Here is a 26,499-nt window from a genome sequence, read left to right on the forward strand (position 1 = left end):
AACCCCCTTCTCTTCACCCCCTACCTGGGTGTCTTGCTTAAAGAGGGCTTCTGAACATGAAGTAAAGGCTACAAGTTGATCACCCCTATTTTACAAGGCAGAAGTGGTGGCTGGGAAAGTGTCATCTCCCTTACACACCTGGATAGCTTCCTGTTGTAACAAAGCCAGGCTGATCTAACTGCCCAGCACCTGAAGTCCTGCTTATGTATGATGCCAGCAAATATTTCAGGATAAATTGTTTTATCTCCTCCCCTTTGGCCCCAATGGTGTATTTCCAAGACTTACTAAAATTAGTGTAAGATTTTCCAGTTTTGTATTATTATCACAGCAAGGTGGAAGACTGTATTTGAAATTTATTACATTTCTATTATTAAGCTATACCTCCTGTTTCTTCTGTTGCTTGAATCTGCCAGGAGTGAGCCCAGCAGTAGCAGCAGCAGCAGCTGCTGCTAAAGCAGCAAAATACGGTATGTGTCCAAATTATTTGAAAGCTGGGGGTTTGGGGGAGGTGGAGGGGGTGTCTGCAGCAAACTGAAGGTAGGTAGATATCATTCCAGTGCACATTGTGGGATCAGGCACCCCGTTCAGTTCCCTGGAAAGTCCCTTTCTCTCTCTTTTCTTTTAAACTTTCAAGCCTTTAGTTCCTGGGATGGGCAAAGTTGGACTTAGTAAATGTGGAGGCTTAGTGACATCTCAGAAGCTAGAAGGACAGTTGGTAAATCCAGCATGAAAAGTTACAACTACTGCAGAAAACAACGTGTTGGGATGTTGTCATACAGACAGGTCTCCCAACCCCTCTGACACCCAGCAGTATATGTCAGTGTTTCTCATCCTCAGCCACTTTAAGATGTGTGGACTTCAACTCCCAGAATTCCCAGCCAGCATGGCTGGCTGGGGAATTCTGGGAGTTGAAGTCCACACATCTTAAAGATGCTGAGGTTGAGAAACACTGGTCTATGCAATGCAGTGGAGGGCAGGGAAACTTGTGACATGTTGGTGGGGAAAGATAGGAGGGGATTTTGAGTTTCTGCTTTCTGACAGTAGTAAGATCTAAAGCAGCACACCCAGTGCCCCTAGAGTACATTTGGAGTCAGGGAAGGTTTCCATCGATTACATACTTCTTAACATTTTCCATAGTTGAAAATGCTGAAACAAAACTAGAAGAAAATACACTCTGAGATTTTTTCCCCTCTAACTGTAAATTATGCAAAATGAAATTTAGAAAATTCAATTGACTTTCTTAACATGGGCAAGTTGCAAAACTCAGGCTTTCCAGGCAGAATGTGGATTGACTGAATGTCCAGTTATATCCTATTTTTGCTTCTACAGGAAGCAGTTACTGCATGCAGTGGTGCTTCTGCAGTTTGGGGAAGTTACATGGATTTTTACCTGGAAAGCTCTAACTTCCACAATCTACCTCGCCTAGGGCTGAGGGAGAGTGACTGGCCCAAGGTCACCCAGTTAACTTTGTGCCTAAGGTGGGACTAGGACTCTCCGTCTCCCGGTTTCTGGCCTGGTGCCTTCACCACTACACCAAACTGGCTCGTACATCAAACTGACACGTACATGGAAGGCCAGCAATGAGATCAATAAAAACTTAAGAGGAAAGGAGCAAGTCTTTTGGATCAGCGAAAAAGCACCAAAGAAGAGGCTGACCAGAAATGTCATGGGAGAGAATTCCTCACGGAGGAGGCCATCCATAAAAAGGCTGTGCCTGGGCATCCCACCAATCTGAGTGACCAGAGTGATGGGACGGCAAACACCGCCTGTGAAACTGATCTCAGACCTTTGTGTCTTTGCCTGCACGAGTGAAACGTATACATGGATAGAGTACTTGTATGTCAGTGAGCGGAAGGTAGACACGTGGGCATGAATACAGAATGAGCATGGAGAGATTAGCGCTTTGGGAGACACAGTTAGATACAGGATATTTTTGCTGTAATGCGGCCATTTGATAGTAGCATCAGGCAGTTCCCTCCTGAGTCTGCCCTGATGATTAGCAGCACTGAGTGATCGCACTGCATGGATTTTCTGAATAAGCATGGCTGGTAGGCAGCAAGTGTTTTGGTGGATCTCTTTTGAGTTTCCACTGAGTTTCCAACTCAATTGAATTGAGTTTCCACTGAGTTTCCACTTCAATTTCATAATTTCTTTCCCAGGGCTGGTTCCAGGCGGTGTTGGCCCTGGTGGCGTTGGCATTGGCCCTGGTGGCGTTGGCGTTGGCCCTGGTGGCATTGGCATCGGCCCTGGTGGCATTGGCATTGGCCCTGGTGGCATTGGCGTCGGCCCAGGTATTGGTGGCGTTCCTGGTGTGCCAGCAGTCCCAGGTGCATTTAGATAAGAAGAAGAGCTCCATGCCTGTATGGATTCTGCCTGTAACTTGACTGTGTTCTTTATGCCCATTAGGAGCTGGAGCGGCAGCGGCAGCGGCAGCAGCGAAAGCAGCACTGTATGGTAAATATGCAGCCTACTTCTTTCCTCATTGCATCAGAGTCTGTGCATAGCAGGATGCAAAGCACTGAAGCAAAATGAAGATTTATTTCAGAAAGCCAAACATCGGCAGAGCATTAAATAAAATAAAATATGGAATGGCATGCACGATAAACTGCTGACTGAGGCATCTTAAAAGTATTACATACCTTGAGCCTAACAAAATATGTATTGTTATAAAGGATCCATAGATAGTATAAGTTATTTTAGAAAAGCAAGCCCCTCTGTAGGAAAAATGCCTGTTAACTTAATTTGAAAATCCACGTTAAAAACCTTCACTGGGCCTAATATAAAGTATGAATATACATGTTAATGTATCGTTGGATAATGCTTCTACCGAGCCAAGTTTGCCCACTCCGTCTCCACCCTTCCATGAGATCCAGGGCATTGCCTCAGAAATGCATTCAGCTCCTACCCACTAAAACAATCCTTCAAGCAGAATCAAAAAGATTTATCGCCGACGTCTCCCCCTCAGTTTATTATTCCCCTTATCACTTTCTTTTCTGTAAGACAACATTCATCATCCTTGTAGAGCAGTGTTTTTCAGACTCGGCAACTTTAAGATGTGTGGACTTCAACTCCCAGAATTCCCCAGCCAGTATGCTGGGAGTTGAAGTCCACACATCTTGCAGGTGCTGAGTTTGAAAAACACTGTTGTAGACTTCGCCTTGGGGATCTTGCATTCTGATTGTTTCTCATTTGTACTGAATCAAATCCGTCAGTCAAGCAGAACCAAACTCAACATCTCAGCATCTTTGTGGAGACAATAGGAGATTCTGCTGGACCTCTGAATTGCAGTCAGCTCCCATAGCACAAGGAATCGGAGGTGGGGTGGAGGCTTCGGTGATATCATTTTTTGTATTCTTGAGCATTCCATTCTCTCTCTCGCTTTAGAGGTAGAGACAGAGATAATTTGAAAATAAATGGGATGGGGTTGAATTAATATCTCATCCTATTCTAACAAACATTACTAAACCAGATAAAAACATAAATTGCTCCTTAATCTGTTTGTTTCAATATTTTTTTCAGGAACTGGCAGAGTTGGGCCCGGTGGTGTTGGGCCTGGCGGAGTAATACCTGGAGGAGTTGGAGTGGGACCTGGCGGAGTAATACCTGGTGGAGTTGGAGTGGGACCTGGCGGAGTAATACCTGGAGGAGTTGGAGTGGGACCTGGCGGAGTAATACCTGGTGGAGTGGGACCTGGCGGAGTGGGAGTTGGCCCAATAGGTAAGTTTTTATGTATGTTGGAAGTTAATATAAAAGCACAGAATTACTGCCAATGTTGTTTTGCGCCAACTCTACAATGGGTGGTTAGCAGTTTAACTCAACAGTGGGAAAAGTCCCATAGACATAGGTCATCCAGTCCAATTCTGGACTCCTTGGTGAAACAGTGTCAGCTGGTGGGGCCTTGGAAGCATGCCTTCTCCATCATGGTGCCTGTTTTATGGAACAACCTGGGGAGATACAGATGGTCACGACCTTATTGGCCTTCAGGAAAGCAGTGAAGACCTGCCTTTTCCCCCAGGCACTGGGGCTAAGATGCTGATGGAGCTGGCATGACGTGGTTGATTTATGGATGCAAGTTCTATCATGGGTTTCAACACTGCTTTTTGCTTAAATGAGGGGGGTGGGTGGGTGGAGGGTGTTGGAATTGCATTGTGACTTGTTTGCCACCCAGAATTCCTTCTGGCAGATGAGCAGCTGTATTCACTTATTTGTTTAATAAATGAATTAAATAAATAAACTCCTTGCTCAGTGCAAGAATCCAAGTTAAAGCATTCCTGAAAAGGTGGCTGTCCAGTCTCTGACTGAACATATCCAGGGAAGGGAAGCCTAGAAGGTGCCTAGAAGGGGCACAATACTTCAGATGGGTATTATTCCCATGGATTGGACACATTCCCATGGATTGGACACTGTGCCTTCACTGATGAGCCTAAAACTTGGGTTTGCCTTTTTTGCAGCCACCCCACACAGCTGACTCACACTCAGTTTGCAATCGTGGTTTCATGGTTATTCAGCTGAAGTTAGGCTGCCATTGTGGTGGTTCTTGGGGTGATCCCAACCCTGTCATGAGCTGGGGAACTACGCAGAGTAGGTGTTGGTGATCCAAAGACCTCATCTTTATTTTCCTCCTATTTGCAGCTCCAGGAAGTTCTGCAGCCGCCCTAAAAGCAGCTGCCAAGGCAGCAAAATACGGTAAGGTCACTTCAATCCAGCACAGGCAGCAAAATGCTGGTATTTTAGAGCAGGCTTGTAAATCTAGCCAACCTGAACTAGCAGTTTCTACTGGCAAACACTAGAGCTATGCAGCATTTCAGATTTGAAGGCAAAAAGATACATTTGAAAGTATAGAGGCTTGATGGTAGCACTTGTCTGCAACTCCTTTATTTGTTTGTTTGTTTGTTTGTTTATTAAACTTTGCTACTGCCCATCTCCCTCCAAGGGGGGACTCTGGGCGGTTTACAGCAAGGATAAAAACATTAAAATACCATAAATAAATGTATTATACAAATATAATATTGAAGATAAATATAGTATAAAATCCAGATGATGATGCTAGTTGGAATATCACTCATGTGTATCTAAAAGGTCGTTTTAGGGGACTAACCATCTCCAGGGGTGATTACTTCCCTTCCCGCCCCAAGCGAGGTGGCAGAACCAGGTTTTCAGTTGTTTTCGGAAGGCCAGAAGAGAAGGCATCTGTCTTATCTCTGTGGGAAGGATGTTCCAAAGGGCATCCAATCCAATGTTCCTCAACCTTGGCAACTTTAAGATACGTGGACTTCAACTCCCAGAATTCCTCAGCCAGCATGGCTGGCTGGGGAATTCTGGGAGTTGAAGTCCACGTATCTTAGAGTTGCCAAGGTTGAGAAACACTGCCTTAACCAAATGTGTCTTTCCTTAGAGTTCTGCTGCAGCTACAAAAAGCAGCCACCCAAACTTTACAGAGTTGCAGACAGGTGCTTCATGGGTGCCCCCACATACTCCAAAGCACCTTTTTTTACTTTTGAATCCAAATGCTGCACAGTCTAAGTAAACAGCAAATAGAGCACTATACACAGGGATAAATGGAAGAGTCCATGTTTCTAGGCTTTGGTCCACTTCTCACTTAAGGGGAGAATCTGTTCAATGGTACTGAGTTAGGAGAACTTGGGGAAAGTGGCCAGGCAGCCCTGGGTTTTAAGGAGATTGGTGCGTCTCACGCTTTGGAGAGAACGTAGCATTTGAAGAGGGCTCTGTCACGGATCCCTCTCTCATCTCCTGTTATAGACATTGTATGAGTGTTAGTCTGTGTGACAAAAAAAGTCAGGAGGAATCGAGTAGCATCGTTTCTGAATAACACTTTTTATTAACAGGCATAAGCTTTTGTGAACGGCAGCTCACTTCCTCAGAGGCACAGAGCCTCTGATGCAGCTCACCAAAGCTTGTACCTGTTAATAAAATGTGCCAGTCAGAAAAGATGCTACCCTATTCCTTCTGATTTTTTGTTGCTCACCCCGCATAGCTTTGGTTCTCTTTAATCATCATTTGATAATCTACCGTTTGTGGCTCAGCATATTGTGCAGAACTGCAGACTTAGAAAATGGGATAAGTGTGTTGTGCGAATAAAGCCATAGAAGTGCAGTTACCAGACCTTTCTCAAAGGTATTCACCATAGGGCAAAAGCAGGATAATGAAACCAGCAGACAGGTATTCCTCAGGTGGTGGTTTGTATTATCACTAATAGGGCCAATAAGATTTGTATCCCCCTTTCTTCCAAGTGCTCAAGGAAGCTTGCATGGGGATCTCCCTTCATTTTATTCCTGCAACAACAACCCCGAGCAAGTTAGTCTGAATCACTGGTGCAATATCACCCATGGCTGTTGGTGGACCTGAACCCGGATCTCCCCAGTGCTAGCCCCAAACCTTCATCACTACACCAGCTCTCTTCTGCTATAACTGAAAAGCCTTGTGCCTACCCTGCAGAATTTCCAGCAACACAAGAACAATTGATTCAAGTGGGAGGTAATAGATTTACATGTAAGGATCAAAAGCATTGTGTGGGATGTCGTTGACATGCCCAACCTTTGATTTGGCTTCCCATGGAAGCTGGGGAAATTGCATAAGATGCTACGATAGCAGGAGGGCAAACACCCGCTCCGGTACACAGACATGCAGACATGCAATTCCCTATGATCATAACACTGCATCATTTAGCAGTGCTGTTCTAGAGAGACAAACAATTGCAGAAAAATTGCTGCATCATTCAGCAGCCTCGCTGTGCAAAGACAAAACAATTATAATAAGAACACGGTCGCCACCTGCAAGTGCACGGAAAAAAGGTAATGGCGTAGGAGAAAATACAAAGCACAGAAGCTTCATATTTGGAACTGAATGTTTTCCTTGGAGAACTTCAACTTCTACAACAGTGGTTCTCAACCTTGGCAACTTTAAAAGGTGTGGACTTCAACTCCCAGAATTCCAGCTAGCATGGCTGGCTGGGGAATTCTGGGAGTTGAAGTTCACACCTCTTAAAGTTGCCAAGGTTGAGAAACACTGTTCTACACAATGGAGCAGAAAATTGTCTCTTTCGTAACTATGTTTGTTTTGCCCCAGCAGGAGCTGGTGGAGCAAGAGGTCTTGTGCCTGGTGGAGGAGTTGGTGGCCTGGTCCCTGGTGCTGGAGGTGGCCTGGTCCCTGGTGTTGGAGGTGGCCTGGTCCCTGGTGTTGGAGGTGGCCTGGTCCCTGGTGTTGGAGGTGGCCTGATCCCTGGTGTTGGAGGTGGCCTGGTCCCTGGTGTTGGAGGTGGCCTGGTCCCTGGTGTTGGAGGTGGCCTGGTCCCTGGTGCTGGTGGCGGACTTGTACCTGGCATTGGAGGAATCCCAGGAGTTGGAGGTAAGTAGTTCTAGATGTCAACACTTATTACTAGCTGCATTTATTTTATTATTCCCAGAAAGATTTCTATTTCTTTCGGACCCCAGCAGAATTCCTGATCAGCTCATAATACAAGGCAACTAAGCCAAATCAGTGAAATGCCCTTACAACTTCAACTAAAAATAGCGAGGAATGAAGCACCAAGTTCCCCAGTAGCATAAGTACTTTTTGCAATAGCAAACTTTTTTTACTTACCCTCCTCAGAGCTAGTAGGACCAAGTAAACTTTTTAACAGCTGAGACGCCCCCTCCAAGATCGTTTAAGTTTTCCTATTCAGAAACACTGCTCTGGCATTTGGCAAGCCATATTGCAAGCCAGAGTAATGTTATCCCATATTACCTTTTGATTTTCAAATACCACTGCAGGAAATCCAGGGAGGGGTGGGATTGTTTATAGGAAACATATCAGGGGTCCATCAGTGAAAAATCTGGCAATGAAATATGGCTGGTATACTGTTTTCAACCTTTTCCAGCATTAATAATAACACATATTCAGTGGCGTTTCAAAAGAGCGGTAGACCTGTCTGCCCAAAACAAAACAAAACAAAACAAAAACCATGGCTGCCAGTCAGTTCAAAGTGGGAAAGAGCCGTAGTGTTGGTTCTGTCCCAAATAAGTGCATTAAAGGTCTCTGCTGCTTCTGCTGACTGGTGTTTTTCCATGCTTCCTATTGTTTTTACTGCTTGGGAGGAAGATAATATCATTTTGCCTCCCCTAAAGCCATTGTGGACGTTCCATGGAATGCTTCCAGACGCTGCCTTCTGCAGCTATTCCCTGCCAGCTTTGATTGATTAAGTACCATCAAGTTAGTGTTGATTCTTAGGAACCACACAGATAGATTTTCCCCATGATAATCTGCCCCTAACCTGGTGCTTCAGATCTTCCAATGGTTCACCTATCACCACTGCAAATTAGTCCACCCACCTGGCTGCTGGTCGTCCTGTTCTTCTCTTTCCTTCCAGCTTTCCTGGAATCAGAGCCTTCTCCAGAGAGCTCAGTCTTTGCATAAATGTGACCAAAGTAGGATAATTTGAACCTGGCCCTTTGTGCCTCAAGTGAGAACTCTGCGTTGATTTCTTTGATGATCCATTGGTTTATGTTCTTGGCTGTCCATGGTAATCTCAGGAGTCTTCTCCAACACCAGAGTTCAAAAATGTCAATGCTATTTCAATCCTGCTTCTTCAAAGCCCAGCTTCCGTTTCCACAGAGCATCACAGGGAAGACCATTCCTTGCACAATCCTGATATTTGTAGTATAGATACACCATGGCATCTGAATATCTTTTCCAAGGTCTTCGTGGCTGCTATACCAAGTGCTAGTCTGCAGTGTATTTCTTGACTGATTGATGGTTGTTCCTAAAAAGGCAGAAGCTATCCACTACTTCAATATCTTCACTGTCAGTTCTAAGGCTAGTTGTTCTACCTGTTGTCATTAGTTTGGTCTTTGTATTTAATCTTAGTCCCATTTTTTCACTGTGCTGCTTGACATTGATTACTGGAGCTTGCAAATCCTTTGCATTTTGTGGCTATCAGAGTGGCGTCATCAGCACAGCACAGGGCAATTGATGTTTCTTCCTCCAATTTTAAAACCAGGTTCATCTTCTTCCACTGCTAGGCTGACCATACATTCCGCTTTGAACGGGACAGTCCCATTTTTTTAACATTTCCAGACCGTCCCGTCTTTTTAATATAAATGTCCATTTTGTCCTGTTTTCTTAAAAACCTTACTTAAAAATTTGAAAGTTCCCGTGAACCTGTCTGAATGCAGCCTGACTTTGAGTGGAAGGAGGGGGAGCTCAGCAGAAATGGAGGGGGAAAAGCCGCAGAGCTCAACCTGGCGGGAAACCTAAAAAGAAAAAACAGGATCAGCTGATAGGCGGTGATCAAAGGGCCAGCTGATTGGCTCCTAGGCAGAAAAGAACGTAAAAGCACAGCCAGAGGGGGAACAGCTTGTCGGGGACAACCATTCACTAAACTCTCCAGCCCAGCCTTGCCTCTTGCAAATGAAGGAATCCAAAGATTCCCAGCCCCAGAAAACCAGAGAAGTTCCTGCCTGCCGATCCAGCCCGTCGCCCAGCCCTGCCCCGTTTTGCCATCCCAATGTCCCGTTTTTGTCTCAAGGAAATATGGTCAGTCTATCCACTGCCAGCGTTGCCACAGCCTTATACCACTTATTAAGTTGGGACATTTGGGAGCTGGAGAGAAATTAACAAGGCAGCCATGGGTTTTTGCTTTGCTTTGCTTTGTTTTGTTTTTCTTTTGTACCCAAATGACAGGAACACACATAAACCTTTCAATCTACACCTCTTCTGAAAACTGGTAAACCTCTGCCAAAAACAGCCCAGCTGACAGGTCAGTGAAATGGAGGATGGGTCAGGATGAAGCAGGAGTGGGCTCTCTCAATGCATTGTGTAAGCTCTCTTGCACTCCACCCTGCATCCGAGGGTTTCCCACCACCTTTTAGGTGGGCTACTTTTGCACACAGATCTAGCAGTCTTCCAGAAAACCTGTAGACCAGAAATAGCCAGAGTGACAGGTTACTGGTATAGGGCACCTCTGCACTGGCAACCTGTCACTTTGGCAACTTGAAAGGTGGCTAAGCCTCTACCCCCCAGCACCTGCTCCATTTACTGAAGTTCACCCTGCCAAATTCTAAGGAGAGCAATTGGTGGTAGGGATTTTTTTTTCTGCTAGTGGATGTTGCTGGATGGCAAGGGAAACAGAGCCAGAAAAATCTATTAATTAAGGGGAAACAATGTGGCAGAGGAATAACCCACCCACCCATCTCCTCGGCCCTGCAGTTCCTTTTTGGGGGTAGCTGGGCTGCAAAGGGAGCCTGCTTTTATCTCTTTAATTAGAGATCTGAACTTTGCTCCCATTCTGACTGCTTGATTCTTCTGCCCTTCCTTCTCCTAGTACCTGGGGCTGCTGGAGCAGCAGCAGCAGCAAAAGCAGCCGCCAAAGCAGCTAAATATGGTGAGTCTGATCTGCATCCATCCTTGCTTAAGCTAGCTTTTTCTTGGGAAATAAATTTTTCTCTCTTTGTAGCCCATTTAACAAAAGGCTCTGCAACTTTGCAGGATAAATGCCAAATTGCCAAGATCCCCTATTCCACAGTGCCATTTCTGAGTTGGGCAGGGGCAGAAATTAGGAATTCATTCCAATGTCCTGTACAGGAATGGGGCACACCTTAAGACAATATGGCTGCATGTGGCTTCTGGAAGCTTTGAATGGGGTTCCCTGGGCCACCTAAAATTTGCCACCAAATAATCACTTTTGGAAGTGACTGGCAGGGAATGTTATTAATTGTGGTTGTAATTAACTTACTTTATTTTGTCTTATTGAAATTGAATATAGATTAAATTTAGTTTTTATCTGGAGCCATTCCTTCATATGTCTTGCCCTTGCCTATCTTGGGGGTGGGGGTAGCTCTGTCATACCACTCGGAGAGTTTTCATGCTCTCACTGGACACCATTTCATCAGTGGGGGTGGAAATCTGGCTTGCACAAGCACCACGCCCACTGATGATGGCAGTGTCAAGTGATAGCCTGTATGCATATGCCTGGGTCAGAATGAGCTTCTGCAGATGAGGCAACACAAAGAGAACTTTCAGAAATATGCTTGCATGAGAAATACAGTGTCAGCACCTGATCGTTCGAGGATTCACACAATCACAGTCAGGAGGCTGGGATTCCTTTAACTGTTTTAATGAAGCGAAATGAATGGTACAGAAGGCAAGCTGCGAATAAAGATTTCCCGCTCAAACCTAACTTAAAACTACATTCCCTTAATTAGTCCCCTTTCCCATGAAACCATGTCACTCCCCCTCCCATCCAGATGGTATTCCTGGCATATCTCAAGCACATCTATGTCCTTGATGTGCTCCATAGTCATAATAAACCACACTCCAACTTCACACCCCCTCCCATCTGGCAACATGGGAGAAGGAAATGATGCGAGATGCTCCGATAAGGGTTTCTGTAAAACCTTTGATCGGGGAATCTGACATACGGCTTCTTTACACATCCATACAGCGTTCACGTATGAATCAGTTACCCAGAAGGGTAAGGCAAAAAGGAACTGAAAGCAAGAGGAAAGGAGATACAGGTAGTCCTCGCTTAACAACCACAATTGGGACCGGAAATTTGGTTGCTAAGTGACACAATCATTAAGTAAATCTGACCCAATTCTACAACCTTTTTTGCGGCAGTCGTTAAACAAATCACCACGGGCATTAAGCGAACCACATGGTCATTAAGTGAATCATGCCGCTCCCCATTGATTTAGCTTGCCAGAAGCTGGCTGGGAAGGTCAAAAATGATGATCATGTGACCACAGGACACTGTGACAGTCATAAATGTGAACCAGTTGCCAAGTGCCCAAAACGTGATCACGTGACCGTGGGGACACTACAACAGTCATCAGTGTGAGGACTGGTCATAAGTCAGTTTTTTCAGCACCATCAGAAGTCCGAACCATCACTAAATGAATGTTAGTTAAGTGAGGACTACCTGTATGCAACAGCTTTAGGATTTTTTTTTAAATCCTCCTTATTAAACTAGAATTCAGCAGGAGTGGAACACCCATGTGAATCCATCCAAACCTAACAGCGGAAATGAAAGCACAGAATGGGAAGCATTTGATCCTTTTTTTTCCTTTTCCACTTATTTAACATTCTCTACACCTCGATTAAAAAAATTCAAATTCACTGTAGGTGGAGCAGGTGTTGTGCCTGGGGGCGGCGTCCTGCCTGGAGGTGGCGTCCTGCCCGGGGGCGGCATCTTCCCTGGAGGTGGCGTCCTGCCTGGGGGCGGTGTCTTGCCTGGAGGTGGCGTCCTGCCTGGGGGCGGTGTCTTGCCTGGAGGTGGCGTCCTGCCTGGGGGCGGTGTCTTGCCTGGAGGTGGCGTCCTGCCTGGGGGCGGTGTCTTGCCTGGAGGCGGCATCCTGCCTGGAGGTAGAGTACCTGGTGCAGGTCTGTGCTTCATTGAGTAATCCTCAAATTCTCCTGAGACAGGAGTAATTTCCCAGAGAATCAGCCCTGATCACAATTTCCCATTTTTACAGGCAAAAATTATCTCTGGCAAAGGGTTCTGATGGGAATTATTTCTTCTTATCTCACAGGCATTCCCCTAATTGGAGGACAAGCAGGAGTCAAACCACCTAAATATGGTATCTCTGCAGAATGAAAAAAACTGCTTGTAATTCAGCATGTTAGCTCCTCAAAGTAGGTACAGGCAGTCCTTGCTTAATGACCATAATTGGGACCGGAATTTTGGTTGCTAAGCAAAGCGGTCATTAAGCGAATCCAATGTGATTTTACAACCTTTTTGCAGGGCTCATTAAGCAAATTGCCACAGGCGTTAAGCAGACCATATGGTCATTAAGCGAATCACGTGGTTCCCCCATTGATTTTGTTTGCCAGAAGCTGGCTGTGAAGGTCGAAAATGGCGATCACGAAACTATGGGACGCTGTGACGGTCATAAATGCAAACCAGTTGCCAAGCGCCCAAATCGTGATCATGTGACTGTGGGGATGCCGCAATGGACATAAGTGTGAGGACTGCTCGCATGTCAGTTTTTTCAGCACTGTTGTAAGTCTGAACTGTCACTAACAAATGGTTGTTAAGTGAGGACTACCTGTATAGGCCAATGTGTCTATGAAAGGAAGAGAGGGAAAGAGTGTGTGCAAAAGAAAAAAATCAGCTCAGTTAGAATCGGAGAAACAACCTTTTGGGAGTGAGTGGCACATTTAACTTTTTTGAGAAGGCTGAGGAGCACAGTGGGTGAGGGGATGATGCAAAGTAAATGAATCTTTGCTGTTACTCAGGACTGGATTAGAATAAAATCACGTGCGTCTTATGCAATTTCTGCATACATTAACTGCACAGGGCTGGTCCAAAATGGCACATCTTATCCACCAATGTATTCACCTGGGCACATTCTAGCAGGAAGCTCTCTGGCTCAGGCCCTGTTGAAACAAACGGAAGCCATACCAGGGACCACTTCTGTTCTTGCACAGCTCTTTCCTCTGGCATATTAAAGTCTTCCCCAGCCTGCAGGCAACTCCCATGAGCCACAGGGCCAAAGGCCCTGCCTTTCCTAACGGTTGCTCTGCAAGTTCTTGGATGGGCTCAGAACAACCGTCAGGGAAAGTGAGCTCTAGGACAAAACATCCCCTTGAGTGAAAAGATGAAAAAAAGGATGCAGCTGCAATTCCTCTGGGAAGCCTCCAGCCTGCAGGAGAAAAAAGACCTGCCATGGATTCACCACTGAGACTTGCTCCCTGTCTTTGACAGGTGTCCCAGGAACTGGATTGGGTGGAACTGGCGTGGCAGGTAAGTTGGTTGTCCGGGGTAGGGAATTGCTAGGGCTGACATAGGTATTATGGCTCAGTCTTTAGCTACAGGAGGTGGGCCTGGATTCTCCTTGGCCCTGTTCCTTTTCCCACTCTCCTGAACATGCAGAGCTGTCTTAATGTGACAAAAGGATACAACACAAAGGTGTTCGGCAGGGTATGACAAATGAGAGCTCCTAGCAGTCAGGCTCTGGCATGTGACTGGCAGGTTCGGTTGCCACAAACTCAAAGACTGCTCGCTAAGCCCAGCTGAGCTTTGAGCCATCTGACCCACAAGGCCCAACATTGTTCACCAGGCCATATTAAACTCTGCCCTCAAAGCCTGCTCCTTAGTTGGAGGAGCAGATTCCCAGAGTAAGGGCAGTGCCAAATGTCCTGCTTCTGTTCTCAGATGGCCACCTTGAATTTTGATCACTTTCCTGGCATTGACTTCACCATCTCTCATTGTAGTTTGCAGCATTTCTCTTTTGTACCACTAAATTGCCTCTTCTTTCTTCGACTGACATGTAGCTCTTCTCAGATCACCTGGGACAGATCACCAAGGCTTCCGTAGTGCCTCTTAAGTCAGCTGGCCCAATACTCTGCTATCTAAATGAGGACTGGCCAAAGCCAAAAGAGGCCTGTCTTAGGCTTGCTCATACTGCAGACTGGGTTTTAGGATTTTCTGTGTGCAAAGCTAGCAGCAATTGGGTTAAGCATGTTCAGGATTTCTATAGAGCTTTGATAATGTTCATTTCACACCCATTAGCTTATAATGTTATGTTGACCCCATAAGGTCTAACCTGGAGCCCTTTGATATTTTGGACTCCAGTGTTCACATGTCCTTGCCATTGGCTCTGCTGGGCGGGATACATGGGAATTTAAATCCAAATTATCTGAAGGGTCAGTAAAATTTCTCCCTTTTGTATTATTAGTACTGTATCCTCCAGTAGGCTTTTTCAAATCATATAAATACTTAACAAATTATGTTTGGTTCTCGATTAATTCACCAAGAATTAAACTGAGCATTTGCAAATCTGAATGCAGCTTCAATTTGTTATCCCTTTTTGCACAGAAAGATAGCATGGATTCCCTTGAAGATTCTTCCTGGTGGGTTCAAGGGTGCTTAGAAGTATCTAATCGGCACAAAAAGCAGATATTTCATATTCTTTTTCAACTCGCTTTGTGGTTTTTTCTGATTGAGGTTTTTTTAAAACAGGAGGCTTCGGAGTCCCTGGACTGGGAGGAGCTGGTTTTGGAGGTGGTGCAGGAGCTGGAGGTCTGATACTTGGTGGGCAAAGATGCTTCCGGTGGGATGCAGGGGGGAGGACAAATTGTGCCCAAATCTGTGTCATCCTGAAACTCAGTCCAATCTTTTCAAACATGGAATATGATAATGTACCTGTTAAACTATGTCCACCATTTTCTTTGAAAGTAAGTAGGGACTTGTGGAAAGACCCTAGATTTTAAATACTATTATTAATTTTAGTCATCGTAAGCTCAGACTTACCCTTGACCAATCTCAAATTTTGATCCTTGTAATGCAAAAGAGAAGAATATTAATTCAGGATGTAGGAAGGAACTCTGAGTGACCAGGATGGGCTGTAATTTTTTTTTCCGTTAAAAATACCTTAACCCTAACACACTTCTACAACCAATTCAAAGTTTTTAAAAAGTACACTTCTTCATGATTATATTCATGCAGTTTTCTCAGCAGCATAGTAAAGGCAGTGTAGCAGAGGTTTTGCCACTGCCTTCTGTTGTTGTTGTTGTTGTTGTTTAATTTTCCAATCTGGTGAGCAACCCTGGTATTTACAGGTGATTCCCATCTATATACTAACCAGGACTAACCAGCTTCCAAGATCAATCAGACCTGGCTGGTGCTGATGGAATCAGTTTACAACCAGCTACAATAAATAGAACAATCCTATTAAGCAAATGAGAGATGTGCCTTTCTCCCACCTCGCTTTCAGCCTTATTACACTCATAGGTAGTTCTCACCTCTGCCTCGAGCCTCAGGTGACTATATCTTTATTTATTTAACATACTTCTATGCCACCACAATCCAAAGAGACTCTCAGAGGCTTACATTGAACACAGTCAGACTAAAACATCCAGGGTAGGAATAAAAAAAACTACAAACATGATAAAACTAATTACCATACAACATAAACTACAAATAGCATGAACAAAAATAAAGATGGCAACATTCAGAACAAGGGAAAGCTTTCTGAAACAATTCAGTTTTTAAAAGCTTCCGAAAGACCAATAGAGAGAGCAGATCCACAAGATTGGGGTAGCCACAGAGAAGCAGCACCGCCTTGCCTCTCTTTTACGCATGCGCACACACACACACAGAATCTCCTGAAAGTGTGAGATTTACAGCAGTTTCTCCCTGGCAGATCTAATTGGATGGGCCAATTCTGAGGGGAGTAGAAGCTACTCAGGACCAAAGCGATAAGGGGCTTTATAAGTCAGCACCTTAAATTGGACCTGGAAACTGACTGGAAACCAATGCAGGGTCAGCAAAACTGGTGCTCCTAATGTGCTCAAATACAGTGGATTATCTTATGTACTGTTTCCTTAAGGAAACTCCTGCATTTCTCTTTTTCTTTCTTCCTTTTGACTAGAGAAAAAAAAAACTCCAGGTTTATATAAAATGAAATGCCAGAATGCTGTATAGATTCAGTGGAACAGTGGGATTTGAAGCTTTGACATTTCAGCTCCATGGACAGGCCCACATCTGCACTTGCACGATGCTGGGCTCCTGAATGGGCTGAAACACTCTGCCAGGATGTCAGGAGGGCCATGGGCTGGGTTTGCATGTGCTTATCTATAGATTAGCTTAACCACAATTACCTCAACCCAAGCTTTTGGAATTACACTAAACAACAATTACACTAACCACATGGAAGGATACAACCAGCACTGAAACGCAGCTGGCTGGTTTTCAGTGCATTGTATGAACGCTGCCTTTGGTACTCTAGTAGCAAGGGCCCTCTTCACATCTGTGCAAAATCAATGGCTACCTCAGTCCTCCAATACTTCATTTAACTGTGTGAATCAAGCTTTCTCTTTTCTTGCCCCTTCAAAGTCTTTTCATGCTCTCTCCCACCTGTTCCCCTCTATTGCAGCAAATGGCCCCGGATTTGGATTATCTCCCATTTACCCAGGTATGTTGGGGGTGAAAGGACTCAGGTTCTTGCAGATCCAAATGCAGAAAGGGGCTGCAGGCTGAAAGCCTTTGATAGGCCTTCAGTAGCATATCTGTGTCCTCAGGGCAATAATTGGCAAAGGGTGGTTTTTACTCAGTGGGTATACTACCTCAGCAGCAATCATTTTTGTTATTAACAGAGCAATGCCCCTTCAAAATCCTTGCAATTCTCACTGAAATAAGAGGGAAACATTAGGAGTTGTTAATAAAGAAAATAGACTGACCTAATTGACACAACACTCAAAGCATAATGGCCAGGTTTTCATAACACATTAAACCTGGGTTAATGAAACAATTGCGGTGTTCATATCACATGCTCCCCCCCACAAACCCGTGGTTAGTTCACCCCACAGAAATGGCTGCATTCCCACAATTCACAGAGCCAGAAACTATTCAGCTTCATTTTAATCAAGTGTGTTGTGGTTTCTCTGATGTTGGCTTTGCATGTTGTATGAACCAGCCATTTGCTTTTAAACCGTGGTTGAGCAAATGATGGTTTATTGCAATGTATGAACCCAGCCACTGACAAAGAAATGCTTTAGCGGAGCTCATTTTTCCCTGAGGGATTCTTAGCATAGCAGGAAGGGGGAAGGCGGATTGGCTAAGAGGAGTTACAACAATGTTAACAAGGTTTTCTCTCTAATTTGGGATCACAGGTGGAGGTGTACCTGGCTATGGAGGTAAGAGCAATACTTTGGGGGAGGGGAGGGGAGGGGCAAAGGATAGTCCAGAAGAACATTAGCTAGTTAACCAGCCTTGAATGACCCCCTTTTTCTCCTCTACACAGGTAAACCCCCGAAGCACTATGGAGTCCTGGGGGCACTTGGCTACAAAAGTAAGTGGGACCACAGCCTGGAAAGATAACTTGATTGAGAGCTACTGTTTCTGTCTTGCTTCCAAAACCTCCATGCTCAGAGATAGTCTGTCTCCAAGGATCAGATTGAGTTGAAAAGAGAAGACTAGTTTGTTTGTTTATTTATTTCTCAAACTTTATCACTGCCCATTTCCCTCCCAAAGTGATAATGCCCAACATGCCCTCCACAGGGCAGTCCTAGAATCTTCCGGTCAGAAACAGGATGACACGGAAGAGGATTGGCTGGTCTGATCCCAGCAGGACGAATACACCCTGTTCCCTACACCCTGTTCCCAAAACAGTAATCCTCATCTGAACCAGTGAAGCCAGTTGTTGGGGTTCCTCAATAGAAGTCCAGGAGTGGCTGGTGGGAGGAGTGGGATCAGCTTCCTTGGAGCAACGAGATCCAGACTGAGATCCTTTGGGCCTGAGATGAGTGCAGTAGCCAGGAGAGAGGAAGCTGCAAAGCAAAGAACTGGGTCTGAGCTGGTCTGAAGGAGATATTTTGGCTTCTTTCAGAGATTCTTCTGAATCAGCTCATGCATATCTAACTAGGTCAAGCGGTCTTGATGTCCTTGGTCACATAGGGTCTATGACAAACGTAGGCAACCACAGGGGCACAAACGGCTTCCACCACCCTTTTTGTGCCCCCAAAACCCCTTCTAATCACAATTGCCAAAAACTGGTGGCACAACTGCTTGCCATTTTTAGGCCGAAAACACACACAAGCTTTAGTGTAACTATTAAATAAACTGTTTAAAACAAAGACATGGAAAACTTCCAAACTTATTTCTGAAATACAGGAAAAAATGGGAAATCTCAGTGCTGTTCAACTGTGTGACCTGTCTGTAGCTATGTAGCATCATCATGCCAGAGCCTGACCCCACAGACTTTTTCACAGCGCAGCCCCCAAACCACCAAAGGATTGCACACCGCAGTAATGGCAAGCTACCAAGCTTTCTCTCCTCAGATTTCCACTTTTTATCTTTACATTGTTTAATTATGAGGGAGGTCGATATTGTTACTTCTTTTTGCAGTGAAGTCTCCTTTGAGTTGAGCTCAGTTCTTAAGGCCTTCATGGTCACATCCATGTAGTTTTCTTAGCAGCAATAGGGAAGTAGTGAGCCACTGCCTTCTTCCATGTTGTATGAACTTCCCTCAGGTATAAACCCTCAGGCTTCCTGGTGGCCTTGGAAATATTAAAGAGGTTTGGCCCTGCTTAGCTTCCAAGCCCGGACCGACTCCACCAGCTGCTATCCCGTGCCATAAAAGCTATCTATTACAGGTTCCAACCCCCAAATCCCACACCAAACTTCCAATTTGTGCCTAATGGTTTTTGCTCTTTGAAGTCCGCATTTACTGACTCAACTTATTTTGCACCGAATCATCAGTTAACCAAACTGGCTGGGTTGGTACAGAGCGCACTAGCCCACAGGCACAAAGAAGGACTTTAATGCTAATGAAGAGTTCTTGGTGGAGTTCTTGGTGTCTGGGCTTGGTTGGTTGCTTCGTTATGGTGCTGATGAAGTTACTTAGTCGGGCAATGAAATGTCTGCAAGCAGACAACCAGGCTCAGAGAGCACCAAGAACACCACAGTTCAGCCCTGAGCTACAGATACTCTCTCCTACTGGAAGCTGACCATGTCCGAATAAAACAACTAGGTCTCCAACTGACCTGGTTAAGCATATTGCATCCACCCAGCCAAGGTCAGAAATCCCCAGGCCCAGTTCTGAGTTGGCCAGCCCCCTTGGCACCAGTCAGCCACCTGCTGAACCACCCGGTCATTCTGTCCCTCTCTTCGGATTGCAGGAGGAGTCGGCCGGAAGAGGAAGTAGCCCAGACCGACGGCCTACCATTCACCTCATGAACTTTGGTGCTACTGCCTGGTCTCGAATGTACCCCCCACCCCCCGAGAAAAGCAGAGATTCCACCACCGCCGCTGCCAACACAGCCCCATGCCTTGCCACCCCCGGCCGGCCCCCCTCCCTCCCTCTCACTGGTGCTACAACCGTCCCACGGGGAGCGTCCCCGCCTTCAGCTCTCCGGGGCCCTTTGGTGCTGCAGCCTAGGAGGGCTGCTTCAGAGGGGGGCGGCCTGAGCACTTTAGCCTGCTCCTGAGCCCCGCGCCCACAGGTGGGGGGACAGGAGCCTCCGGCCAGCTGGCCCTGCTTCTCCCCTGGTCTCTCTCTGCAGGCCCCTCTTTGGAACTAAGTGTGTGGGGGGGACGCCCCTAGTTTTGCCGTGAGCCACTTGCCGGCCATCCTTCCCTTCCCCCAACACACTGCCTCCGTACGGGGGGAGCAGCTCAGGCCAAGCTGCCAGTGTCAATGGGATTAGCCTTAATCCTGCCGCTTCTGCTGGCTGCCAGGCCCGGGTGGATTAGCACGGCCAGGCCGCAGCGCCCGGCATGCCTAACGTGGGCGCCGGCATCACATTGTCCAGCTCCCAATGAACGGGCTGGCCAGGGACCCCTGTACATGACCAGCCGACCTGCTCCACATCTTCATGTTTAATCACTTTGATGTAACTGGGATGGGACACTTTTTATAAAGAAGAACAGTAACTGCTTTCCAAAAAATAAAATAAATAAAACCTGACTAATAAATAATGTTTTAAAGGTAATCTCTCTCTCTCATTCTTATTTTCAGTAAAGGTAAGTTTTCCAAACCAGCCCACCTGATCAGATCTGGGCCCGATTTCCCAATACCCTTGCTAGCCGAATGGAGAAATAAACTGGAGCAACTCGGAGGCTAGGCTTTGCCCTTGGACTTAAGCAAAGCAAAAAACACCCAACACACCTAATGTGAACACATTTGTGTGTTACTTTTAGCTGTCTTTTTTATAAATTACATTCAGGAGTGTAGCTGCTATTGGAAATAATAATCCTTGCTCTCCTTATCTTGTACCTCAGTTCTTACCTCGTACCTCAGTTAACAGTGCAACCCTATTAATATCCAAATACTTCTTATTAGAGTAAATTACTACATATGCTGAACATGTTCAGCCTGATTATCTAACAATGCATTTTCTGGGTTAGCAGAATGTTGTCGTTTATTCGTTTAGTTGCTTCTGACTCTTCGTGACTTCATGGACCAGCCCACGCCAGAGCTCCCTGTCGGTCATCAGCATCAGAATATCATCCATCCACCTTGCCCTTGGTCGGCCCCTCTTCCTTTTGCCCTCCATTCTCCCTAGCATCAGCATCTTCTCCAGGGTGGGTTAGCAGAATACACTGTGCCAAAACCTAACCAAACAGACAGGATACACACAGCATGTTTTGCTCAGGCGTTGAGGACAGAATGAGTTCACACCTGCAGGAGCGTACTAAATGTCATTCCCTGATCACCTATCAAAGCTTGTTTACTGATTTTATCAGGAATTACTTATTTCATTTTTGTATCAGTTCCTTGATTTATTGTATACTACCCAGAGTTGCAGTGTTCAAGCTGGGGGGCCATATAAATTTCTCAACGTCAATTTAATGGGTTCATGTGTTGTTCCCCAAAGGAAAACCACTTTTACCCAATTTTGGGTAATATACCCAGGTTTGGGAAACCAAGAGGCAGTGTATCAAAAATTGTGCTAAAGACAAAATGTTTTGAAGTAAAGCTCCAGACTACTGTAGCAGAATATTTAGAGTAACTGGGAATAGAACAGACAACAGGAAGGTGCAAGAAGACACTATCAGCAAAAGAGATACCTTCTCAAAGTTGAGAAAGAGTTTATATATAATAGGTGATGGGGCAATCTACAGTTTGTATCACGAAAAGGGGAAGGTACTTCTGTGAAGAAACCACACAGGGGAAAATTGCACTTGACAAATATATCAATTAGGAGCCTGGTAGCACCTTTTCCAACTAATATTTATTAAAAGGCATAACTTTCATAGGTTGCAGCTCATTTCACCAGATGAATATATTTGTGCCTTTTTGATATCAGCAGCTATTACACCAGTCATCCCAACCCTCATTGCACAACTGAGAGACCAGCATACTTTCCATGATCAGATGGTATAATGAATGCCCTCCTTCGCATTAAACTGATTTGTGGATACAGAGGCACAGTGGATAGCAAAATCATTAGAAATGTAATTTGGGGTCAGGGACAGATATTTCTCAGAGCTGATCAATTTCTCTAAATAATGGTTAATGCAAAGCCATTTCTTGTACAAAAGAAGAGTGAATCCATGCCATGTCATGCACAGAAAGAATGAGGTTTTTCTGTTCCCAGATAAAGGAATTGTGAGTTGGTATAAGGCTTTCTGAATATATGTAATTTGAAAAATTTTGGGTTCCCAGATGGAGTGTAGGAATCTAAGAGCGTTACAACTGCAACACAGAACACAGCTGATCAGATTCCTGAATTCAGACTTTTTCTGGATTCGCATAATGAACTGAAATAACCAAGCAGGTTGGGTTTGCACAACACATTAAGCTGCAAAAAAACAATCAAAGTTTTCATATTATACAGTAAAATTGCTAAACCTTTACTTGACATACAGTAGTTAGATTAAATTTGTGAGCTCAGCCTACGTGTGATTTTAATCTTTGATAGTCCTGCTCCTTCCTAATTCTGGGACTACCTCCAGGACTGAGGGTGTACTTGGGGTTCACCATACTGACTTTCCATAGCCACCCACTAACCAGGGACTAAGCAGGAAATTTAACTGCAGTTAGTTCTAACAAGTAAATACTGCCTAGCTAAGTCAGGACATATACATACACACTTGTACACTCACAAACCTGAAGCTTAATTTCTAAAGTGAGAAATACTGATGTTAAAAGACGAAGAGCTTGGATGAGCCTCATCTACAAATCCCAAAAATCACCAGTTCAAATAGCACTTAAAGCCAATTCTTGCTATTTGAAGACTCCAACCATCTCCATGGAGAATGGCAATATCATAGCACAGGGCTGTAAGAGTTACAAACTCTTTGTTGAACTCCAGTATGATGCCTGGGTTAGATGGCCAAAGTCATTCAAAAGATCTGTTTAAAGCCCAGCTCAGCCATGCAGTGTGATTCATACGTTACATTCAGACTGTTTTGTTAGCTATAGTTTATTGAATAAACCACAATGGCTGGGATCCACATAAACATAAACCAGGTTAAAGAATGGATAAAGGAACTTGGTATGTTTAGCCTAAAGAAGAAAAGGCTAAGGGGAGGCATGACAGCAGTCTTCTAATAGTTGATGGAATATCACAGGGCAGAAGGTGTGGATTTATTCTCCAGAGCACCCGAGGGCAAGACAAGAACCTTAACACAGAAAGATCCAAACTCAAAATAAGGAGGAATTTCCTGACTATGAGAGCTGTTACCCAGTGAATGGCCTGCCTCCTGAAGCTGTGGGTGCTCCATCTCTGGAGGTTTTCAAGAAAATGTTGGACAGCCACTTGTCTGGGATGGTCTGAAGATTCCTGCACTGGCCAGGGGTTGGACTAGATGACCTCCAAGATCCCTTCAAACTTCATGTTTTAGAATTATTCATGGCTAGATGCACCCAACATGCTAAGCCAAGGCTAAATAGTCTATATTACAAATCAGCATGCTGTGTGAAGTTGGACAACATGTTTAACCTACCTGGGAGGATTGTTGTGAAGGTGCAATAGGGAAACGATCAGATAAGAGGGGGAGGAACCCAGCTGCCTAAGGGTCAGAGAAAGAGAAGGGACCTTCCCTAACATATCAGGCTGTAAAAAGAGACAGCGGGAGGCTTGTACTTTCAGACTTTCAAGATGTTGTTAATGTAGCCTTACAATAAAGTAGAATTAGCTCATCTGGTCCTGTTTCCTGTCTGGTCTACCTGGGAAGGTTGACAAATGTTTCCCTGCGCTCCTTGGAGGGACGTAGAAGTAATCAAATGAAACCCACTTGCTATTACTGCAGATTATTGAGGGTGAGGAATGGAAGTGGCAGTTGCTGAAAAAAACCACCATTCCCCCAAATACAGCCGAGCTACTCCTCCACGCGGTCCAGAAGTTGTCCTCGCTTGAGCGAACCAAGGCAGGCCTTCAGGGATGGCCTGAGCGATCCGGTGCTCCCCCATTAAAGTACGCGAACTTGCTTACATAGCACGGATGAAACCCTTGCTCCCGTAGCACAGTAATCGATTTTCCCGCCCCTTCGATCCCAACGAGTTTTTGTTTTCCAGGAGTGCCTCTGGGCGCTCCGCACTCGCACTCAGGGGGCTGATCCCCGGCTCCTCGTCCCCAAGATACTCTCTTCCCCTTCCAGGGCCAAGCCGGGCGCCTGGCGCCGAAAGCCGACTGGCCGCAAGCCCGGGACTTTGCTCCCCTCCCCCGCGCCACGAGCTCCTGCAGCCGGGCGAGCGGGGAGGGGCCAGGCCTCCAGGCATTGGCTCGCCTGGCGCGTTGCATTGGCTGGAAGAGACGGGGAGGGGGTCTGCTCGCTCGCTCGTGCGCTCTCCTGTTTAGACCCGCCTCCCTCCCCCCGCCCCATTTTCCCAGGGCTGCCGCGTAGTCGGCCCGGGTGAGTCTGCAGCCGGCGCAGTCAGCCCGGTCGCCCGCCCTGCCCCGTCCGTTGCGCCGCCGGGCCGGAGGTGGAGACGCCGCCGCCGCCGCCGCCGCGCTGGTACTGCTACTGCCTGACCGGGCCAGGCGGGGGCGGTTGCATGAGGTTGATGCTGCTGTGCTGCACTTGGAGGGACGAGCCCATGGGAGAGGACGAAGGTGGGTCGGGAGATTCCCCCTGCGCCTCCTACCTCAGCCGCTGGCCGGCTTCCTCGGGGAGGGGGGGCGATATCTTGACCCCTGCATCCTCCGCACGCATCTCCCCCTCCCGCAGGTGACCTTGAGTCCCGCCGGGAGCTGTCCTGCCCGACCCTTGCTGCATTACACGCAAGACGCGCGCAAGCAGGCATTCGCACGTGAAACTACTGGCGACCTCTCGGCGCGCGCCCCCCGCAGTGCCTTGCGGGGGGGAGGGGCGGCTTGGCAGGCCCCTGACGGAGAGATGCCCTTGGCATGTCGAAAGGGGACCTTGACGCAACTCCCTCCCCTTTCACTTCCCCTACCGCCTCCCCGCACGCACCCCCCAATTTAATTTGTACCCGGCGCGCCGTATCGCAACTAGTTTTAGTGAGAAAACTAAGGGTTAGATGGGTCCCTCTGAGCACGTACAGAATGCGTTTTCTTCTCCCGTTCAGCCACGGAACTCTTACTTCCGATACTTTCCAACTCATAAAAGGCAGATATATGGGGGCGGAGAGGGGGGTGACAAAATAAAAATATATCTATTTCAAATCCCCCACCATCCCGTGGGTGCTGTCCAGGGTGCTGCCTGATCTTAGTCTCCCGATGCCATTTCCCTACCAAGAACAAATGACCCCTAGTTAGCCAAGGGGCAAGGAAAATAATTTTGGAACAAACTGGATTGTGGGATCTATTCTCACCTCTCATCTTTTGTTGTACGTTTTTAGCAGGATGCTTTAGGTGGCATTATAACTTTGGAAATAATTCTTCCCTTTTAGATATTTTTCTTATACAGTATACTGTAACTTATACTGTAACGTAAGAACTGGTTTAAAATGGTACCTTTAATAAGATGCAGATCTACAGCAGGGCTGGGGGTTTTTCCCCCCAATCCCTCTTCATTCTTCCCATCCTTGTGACCCTGTGCCAAAATAGAGAATTTGGGACAGGGCTTAATGCAGTTAAGTGCATATAAAGTGAAGCAAGAAAAGTAACTCTGTACATGCTTCAAGGTGCTTTGCTCCTGTGCTGTAGGATTGGATTCACCACCAAAAAAGGTTTGGGGGTTTTATCTCCTATTTATGTGACTGGCAAAGGCAAATAGAGATAGGGCCCGCTGGTTTCCCTGCAGCTGTCCTTCACCTTCCCGTGCCAGAAGGTGAAGCAGGAGATAATGCTGTGGTTACAGAAATGGAAGATCAATCCTTTGCCACCAGACATTGATCCAAAAGTCAGAAAAGCACCTTCTGCACAAGATTGTGGCCATCAAACCCCTAGGGACTGGCAGAATGGACTCTCCCCTCTGGCAGGCAATTGCTCTCATCCAACCCCAAAGAAACAAGGAAATTATTTTCCATTCTGTGCCTTTCTTCTTGAAGAGGGAGGATGATCATCATGGTTCTGTTTTGGAGGAAAAAGAACCAAGAACCTTGAAGTTGCAGGCTCAGCTTGAGGTTTTTGACTGATAACACATTCTGCATGTTCTCAGAGGCACTCTGCTTTTCATTAGGTTTCCATTCGATATTTTGGCAAGGACTGTCTCAAAAGAATTTAATCTTAGAGATAACCCAGGAGCATGGGATGTTGGGAGATAAAAAATGGACCAACACTTGCACTCTTTTAAATCTTAATAGCTAAGTTTGTTGCCAGAGCCCAGATTTGTACAGCTTAGGCAGAGCTGCAATCACCTCTAGGTTGCAGCAATCACCTCTATCACCTACCTCTTTTGTGATCCCCAGGAAGTGACCTGCCAATATGTGCCAGCTGCAGCCACAGCATCTACGACGGCCAGTACTTGCAAGCCCTAAATGCCAACTGGCATGCCAGCTGTTTCAGGTAGGGGGGTCTCTGGGATGGCCATGGCCTGCAGGGTCTAGAGCAGTGTTTCTCAACCTTGGCAGCTTTAAGATGTGTGGACTTCAACTTCCCAGCATGGTGGCTGGGGAATTCTGGGAGTTGAAGTCCACACATCTTAAAGCTGCC

General features: G+C 46.0%; 2 protein-coding genes across 2 annotated transcripts in view; both read left to right on the plus strand.

The window, feature by feature from the left end:
- ELN (elastin) overlaps window positions 1-19,769 on the plus strand; it is a 43,961-nt gene extending 24,192 nt beyond the window's left edge. Inside the window, exons 16-31 of the mRNA XM_063291041.1 lie at window positions 414-467; window positions 2,160-2,291; window positions 2,407-2,454; window positions 3,520-3,717; window positions 4,633-4,686; window positions 7,090-7,179; window positions 7,348-7,365; window positions 10,319-10,378; window positions 12,118-12,375; window positions 12,525-12,572; window positions 13,700-13,738; window positions 14,957-15,028; window positions 16,872-16,910; window positions 17,608-17,631; window positions 17,739-17,786; window positions 19,615-19,769. Coding sequence (XP_063147111.1) covers window positions 414-467; window positions 2,160-2,291; window positions 2,407-2,454; window positions 3,520-3,717; window positions 4,633-4,686; window positions 7,090-7,179; window positions 7,348-7,365; window positions 10,319-10,378; window positions 12,118-12,375; window positions 12,525-12,572; window positions 13,700-13,738; window positions 14,957-15,028; window positions 16,872-16,910; window positions 17,608-17,631; window positions 17,739-17,786; window positions 19,615-19,640 — 1,208 coding nt within the window. The 3' untranslated portion in view covers window positions 19,641-19,769. The remainder of the gene's footprint in view (window positions 1-413; window positions 468-2,159; window positions 2,292-2,406; window positions 2,455-3,519; window positions 3,718-4,632; window positions 4,687-7,089; window positions 7,180-7,347; window positions 7,366-10,318; window positions 10,379-12,117; window positions 12,376-12,524; window positions 12,573-13,699; window positions 13,739-14,956; window positions 15,029-16,871; window positions 16,911-17,607; window positions 17,632-17,738; window positions 17,787-19,614) is intronic.
- A 4,530-nt stretch (window positions 19,770-24,299) lies between these two features.
- LIMK1 (LIM domain kinase 1) overlaps window positions 24,300-26,499 on the plus strand; it is a 48,967-nt gene continuing 46,767 nt past the window's right edge. Inside the window, exons 1-2 of the mRNA XM_063298934.1 lie at window positions 24,300-24,495; window positions 26,256-26,352. Of these exons, the coding sequence (XP_063155004.1) occupies window positions 24,438-24,495; window positions 26,256-26,352 (155 nt within the window). The 5' untranslated portion in view covers window positions 24,300-24,437. The remainder of the gene's footprint in view (window positions 24,496-26,255; window positions 26,353-26,499) is intronic.

This window comes from Candoia aspera, chromosome 1, assembly GCF_035149785.1.
Source record: "Candoia aspera isolate rCanAsp1 chromosome 1, rCanAsp1.hap2, whole genome shotgun sequence".
NCBI lineage: Eukaryota > Metazoa > Chordata > Lepidosauria > Squamata > Boidae > Candoia > Candoia aspera.